Below are 6,298 nucleotides of genomic sequence, written 5' to 3' on the forward strand. Positions count from 1 at the left end.
AGCCCGGGCTGCACGGGGGAAGAAATGGAGCTTAATAAAACCGGTGTGAAAACGCCAAGAGTGGTGCTGCGTGGTTTCTGCCCAAAACAGAGCCCTCTTGGTCCTAAAAATCCCCCAGGCTTAGCATCAGTGAGCAGCATCGCTGCTCAGGGTCACAGTAAAGGAGCACACCCCCCTCCTTGGTTTTATTTTCTCAAGATGAAACATGGCACCCCAGTTTCTGAAGCATCTTTTAATCGGAGATAAGAGTAAACAATGGTATAAAATGGTAACAACTCAAGAAGTTTCCAAAATTCAGCTCATGATTGACACAGGTCTTTCCTTGATTGCCCCCAAGTACCATTAAGTAAAAAAAAAAACAAAAAAGCAAAGCTTACAGCACGGCTGCAGTTCCAGCCCCGTGATTCCTCCACACCGTTGCAAACTCAGAGCAGCAACATTCATTTCTGGAGTTCAGACAAGCAGGGCTGAAGCATCTGATTTTGTGGAAAGCTAAACACAGTCCACCAGGACAGGTCTGAGCTCAGCCCGCTGGATTCAGGAGGTCCAGAAACATCTCCAAAACCACAACTTGCAACAGAGAGGAAAAAGAAATTTAAAAGGCAGGTATACTGTGCTAGTTGTCTTAGGGGCAATAACCAACCCCCCTCCCTCCTTTCAGAAGGCTGCAGTTGAGACTTCAGAGGGGCTTGCAGCACCAAAATAGGCAGCAGACGCTGGCCTGGTCCCTCGTGACAGCAGAGAGAGGAGCTGTGACCTCCCTAGGGTGTAGCACCCCGATGGGAAGCAAGGACGATGTTCCTGCTGCAGCACAGCCCCGATCAGAGCTTGGCCGCAGCCCGGGGCGCTCGCAGGACTGAGGGAAAGTCTGTGCTGCAGCTCGGCCGTGGCACCACGGCCCCCGCGCTCTCCGTGCTCTGAAGTGGCTGCTGGAGTGCGGCGAGGAGAGATGCTGAACCTGCACTGGAGCAAACCGTCACCAAAACGGCCCCGTAACCCTCCTGTGGTCGGCAGCCAGCCCAGTCCAAACTTGTTCCGCCTTGAGTTGATCCCAGTAAAAACCAGTTTGTCACAAAGATACCTCTGCAAATACCGACGGGTCTAAGATTTAAGTACAAAATGGCTTAAAGTGAAATCTTGGGGTTTGCCCCAGCCATCGGCTTTATCCCTTCTGTTGTGCAAAGCCTCTGACTGGTCTGGATTGTGCCCATTTCAGATTTGCTGGAGGTTTCTGGGGAAGGGGTATCTTGATTAAAGATCACTTGGGAATGTGGAGCTCAACACATCTAGATATTTAAAGAGAAGTTCGTGTCTGCTCAAGGCCAACCCACAGCCTTACTCCTCTTCTGTCCACTGGCCACTAGCCACGTGGCCATTAATGCGGTTGGAACCGTTACTCGAAGTGCTGAAAACTCCTTTTGTGCTGTTGGAAGTCACGTCCTCCTCTTCAGAGCTGCTCTCCACATCGCTGCGGTCATCTTTCGATACCTAAAGATGTCAAATGAAATTCGGTAGTGGGAAGGGGAGAAGGGAAGTTGAAACAGTCACAGAAAGCAGCACTTGGAAGGCTGTGTCCCCTCCAGTCACAGCCACCCTCCACATTTGATCCTCAATCACCTCAAACTCGCAAGGAGTCGCCACATTGAGAATGTGAGACACGGACACTGAAAATGGCAATTTGGAAAGTTCCATTTTCCAAATCCTCTGCACACCTGTGAAAGCACCACGCTGCTTTTGCTGCCACCAGATGAGAGGACACTGCAGATCTTTGGTTGTTCATACCCTCCAAGAGCTTTCTAGATTGGTTAAAGGCTGCTTTTCCAAACAACAAATTGGTTCTGAGTCACAAAACATCTCGCACCATAATCCTCAGTGGGTATAACAACCAAAACACATTTATAGATCAGTTTTAGAGAGAACATTTTGTCCTCCAGGGAGCAGGTTTGATATTTTAAAAATTAACCAGCTACATTTATGACATTACCGTTTGCACAAAGTGCCTCCCATTGTCACAGCTTGTGGCTCACACACGAGAACTCATTTCCAAGCAGAAGCCGGTTTGGACAGCGGGCTGCAGCACGACAACAACCCCCTACCCCAGCAAACACCCGGTGTTCAGGGACAGAAGCAGCATCTCGGCCCAGAGACCCAGATCTGCTTTACAGTTCTGCCTTTAGTTAACAGGCTGGCTGCAAATGCAGCTTATTTTGATTCGCACGTGGCATTTTGAGCCTTGTGAAGCAGATGCAGGCTCACTTCGCTGCCGGCTGCTCCGAGCGCCGCAGGAGGGCACTGCACCAGCACCGCAGAGCCAACGGCCCCAGCAGGTGAAGGGAAGAGCTGACGAGCCCAGCCCTGACTGCAAACAAGCACCTTGGCTGGTGGCGGGGTGCCAGAGCCATAAACTCACCCGTGCTGAGCAGCGATTGCGAGAGCTGGCTGGGCTTTGCCTACCCCAAGGCAGGCTGGAGCACTTCTGCCTCTGCAACTAATGGCCCTCGTTGACTTAATGTACGAGCACTTTGCGGCTAGCGCCTTCCCAAGGGTTTTGAGATTTCTTTCTACTCTGCTTGCTTTGTGTTGGGGTTAGAGCTTTTGAACGGCAGCAGGCAGGAAGTTTTTGAACTGAAGGGAAGATGTGGCAGAAAGCCAGGTAAAGTTAATGATCTCCAGGATTGGTTTTGACGGGCCCTGTTGGATGTACTGGCTTCTGTCTGCTGCCAGAACTTTTGATATCTTTTACCCGCTCTCGTGCTGCGTTGGAAGTTCAAAGGGTCACTGGCAGGAAGCAGAAATCCCTTGAAATTTCGCCCATTATTTGGGGGACAAGTGACTGTTTTACTCCCATTTGCAAAAAGCATTGCATTCCTCCCGTCCTCTGCTCCTCAGCACAGCGTTAATGAGCACTAGAGACAGATATCAGAGTCTCTGTGGGCGTATAGAAGCAGAAAGGTGAAGGTTACACAGCCAGCTGACAGCAGATAAGAACAAACCCCAGCACTCTGCTTTGACCTTTGGAAAAACCTGCATTTTAGCATAGTGTCAGAACCAGCGCTGTATCAACCGGGGAGAGAAACACCTTAAGAGAAGGCATCAGCCATCTAAAGCCCCAAGAGCATAGCTTTGCTTTTGTCTTAGCCTTGAAACAGACTCAGATGTGTTTTGGTGAACAAACAGAAGCACAGATCACACTTACATGCAAAGGATGAAAGTGTCCAGCTCCAATCTGGCACAGAGAAAAGGAGAAAAGAATGAAGGAGACAGAGCTTAGAGTCCTTTCTCTGGCTAGGTCACCTGGACAGGAGAGAACCAAGGAAAGGAAAAAGATGCAGACCTCAGGATACAGAAACAGCTGCACAGGCAGAAAATAAAGACATTTCCAGTAGCAGCTGTGGGGAACAGATGAGAAGATCATGTGCATACTCTGAAACATGCTTCCCCTGCCACAGACTACTACAATATAAATCTTTCCCAAGGTTACATTCCATGTGTAGGGGCAGCTAAGAAGTCAAACACAAAATGATGTAGAGCTATGAGAGAAACTCAGATCAGAATAGCAAATACCTGATTTAAAAAACACCCCCACATTTGTGCTATGAAATCAGCTGCTGTTCTCTGGGAGAGCAAAGGAAGTGGCTTCTCTCGATGGGGTGCCCTGTCTCGTGCTACTTCCGTTGAACTACACCTTTTTGCTTGGCAACCGAGGTTGCAGCCGAAAGTCAGCACTGTTCATTCTTAGGGCATTACCTGTTGCTAACCAACTGCTGTAGCTTCACCCTCCCTCTCCCTAAGACTCCCAACACAAATTCAAATTAGAATCCTCAGCACTGAAGCCAGACTGCACCCCATTAGCCCAGTGATGACCAGCAAACTCCACTGCGTTTCTGATAACCCTTTCTCCTCTGCGTGCTGCAGCTCAGTGCCAGAGCACTGGCAGCCAGAAGCCTGCATTAGTGCTAACAAGTGGAAGATGCACAACCCTCATCGCATCCCAAGAGCCGTATGTTGTTCAAAAAAGAGCCTGCTACCACCTTAAAGTACAGAACAAGTCTGTCATCGTCACTATTATTACAACACCTGAATGGACTGGAAAATGGTGTTATTTCTCTATGTGATGAGACCAGAGAGAAGAGCATCCCTGCCTGTGTATACACCTGGCACCTCAAGTCTGCAGAGCAGCCAAGGTGAGAAACCAACCGTTCCACAAAGCGCTCCTGATGCAATTCCCTGGAGAGCTGATACCAGCCCTCGCTGAAGGGCCCAGTTTCTCACGATTGCTCAACAGGGCTTGTAGGAAATAGCAGCCGAAAGAGTCAGCAGCAATCTTACCTTTCCCCTCACGAGGGCCTTGTAGGCAGTGCGAATGATGAGATAAGACCAGATGATATGCAAGAACTGCAAGGTTACCAAAAGCCCATTGAAGAGCCACCATGAAGGGTAAGGACCAATCAACTCCCAGCTTTCAAACAGGGTTGTGTTCAATATCCTAAAAGAGATCCAGAAACACATTACAGATGGGCTGTGCTGGTAACATGGCTTCCAGCTCTAAATTAAGAGGACTGGCCAGATGCACAACAGTTTGTATCTCATTTGAGCATCTGTTGCTTTGCAGCGATGCAGCCGGTCTCTTGCCAGAGTCAGGAGACAGACTAAAGCTAATGAGAAACATTTGAACTGAGCAACAAACAGGAGAAGATGTGAATGTTCTGCAATTTGGTTACACACACAGATCTGCTGCCAACTTCCTTCTCAAAAGCGTCAGCGTTTATAGTTACTCGACAGGAAGTGATGTCAAGCTGCACTGGTCATCAAAACAACGGTTAACACGTTCATACTTGGGCAGTCTTCACCCATATTTCAAGATCAAGGAGGAATTTTGTTCCCAGCAGCCCTCCCTCCTCGTGCGTTATTCTCTCTCCTCAGATTTTTTATGGATTCCTCCTGCCAAGCTGGAGGCCTAGAAACTGCTTTATGGACAAAGCTTTGTGCTTGCTTTCATTACTGTTTTGCTGTTCTTGTCGCTGGGAGTTATTGCCAGTACTTAAGTAATTTAATAAACACTTTAGGTTTTATGAAGGAGAGAGGTACGGAGAGACCTTTAAAGACGTCATTAATTTCACATGGCTTTTAGCATTTCACAAGAAAAACAAGCCTTTCAAAGAAGAACCCAAGTGGCCCAAAATGCAGTTACAGCAACACCTATCTCACAGCCACTTTATGGATTAATTAAATGCAATTCCAGAGATCTGCTGATGTTTTGTACTGCTAATTAGGGAAGGGAATATACGTGAAGTGAAATAGCACAGGGTCTGCAACACCACTGCAAGCTTGTCAGATTTCTCTGCAAAGTTCAGGAATTACATTACAGCCAATGGAAAATACATTAAAGATTTATAGGACTGTTGAGCAATAGCACGATGCAAGAGCATCACCTCATGGCAGACAATAGCAATAAAAAGAATGACAGCTCACTCATCTGTCACGGGAAGAAGCCTATGAAGACGTAATAATTAAAGCTCTTTCTTATCCACGCTCCTCTGATGCATTTACTGGAAAATAAGCAAGAGCTTTAATTGTAACCTTGATACCAAAGTGTACTTCTTGCACCTGCCTACCATCAAGGCACCCAAAAAGAACGGGAATGCAAGCTGTCCATTGCCTAGGAAATCAATATATGCAGCAAAACTGAAATAAACTGAGTAATAACCAGGTGTAACCAAATTTTCACACCAACAAGACATGGTAACAGCTCATCAACAGAAGAACCTCTCCAAGCCTGACCTACTGAGGTGAGAAGGAATCTCATTATAGGATGATTAGCTATAAGCCATTCGGCCAGGGCTTTACCTCCTAAGAAACCCAAGACCTATTTCAGGCTCTGAACAGTCACGACACAAGGATAGGACACAAATGTCATCAGAATCTGCAATGATGACTAAGCCAGATAATCAAAACTCCAATTTACCTCAAGAGACCATGCCTTATTTGTATCTATTTCCAAAACTTCTTAAGAAAAGCAAACAACCCTTCAAGTCTTTCAGAGCTGATACTGGCTGACTTGGCTCCAGTTAATAAGCACTGTCATCGCTTTGCAGCAAGGGGAGAGGGCCCAGCTGTGCATTAGGATTCCAGTCACTTCTCACACCTCCTCAGCTGACTGCTGAGAGGTTTCTTCACGTGCCTTGGTGAACGCACTGCTCCCAACAGTACCTGGGCTGTCTGCAACTTCAGGCTGCCTTCAGGGACAGGCTGCAATGCTTACAAGAAGTCTAAATACAAAGGCTTTGCTTAAAGGATC

At 47.5% G+C, this 6,298-nt stretch overlaps 1 protein-coding gene across 1 annotated transcript in view; it reads right to left on the reverse strand.

The window, feature by feature from the left end:
• Positions 1 to 1,024: 1,024 nt before the first annotated feature.
• The window catches only part of CERS5 (ceramide synthase 5), a 17,069-nt gene continuing 11,795 nt past the window's right edge, over positions 1,025 to 6,298 (reverse strand). The window contains exons 10-11 of the mRNA XM_010194904.1: positions 4,330 to 4,486; positions 1,025 to 1,488 (exon numbers count right to left, since the gene is read on the reverse strand). Coding sequence (XP_010193206.1) covers positions 1,336 to 1,488; positions 4,330 to 4,486 — 310 coding nt within the window. The 3' untranslated portion in view covers positions 1,025 to 1,335. The remainder of the gene's footprint in view (positions 1,489 to 4,329; positions 4,487 to 6,298) is intronic.

This window comes from Mesitornis unicolor, unplaced genomic scaffold (genome assembly GCF_000695765.1).
Source record: "Mesitornis unicolor isolate BGI_N332 unplaced genomic scaffold, ASM69576v1 scaffold28831, whole genome shotgun sequence".
Taxonomy (NCBI): Eukaryota; Metazoa; Chordata; class Aves; order Mesitornithiformes; family Mesitornithidae; genus Mesitornis; species Mesitornis unicolor.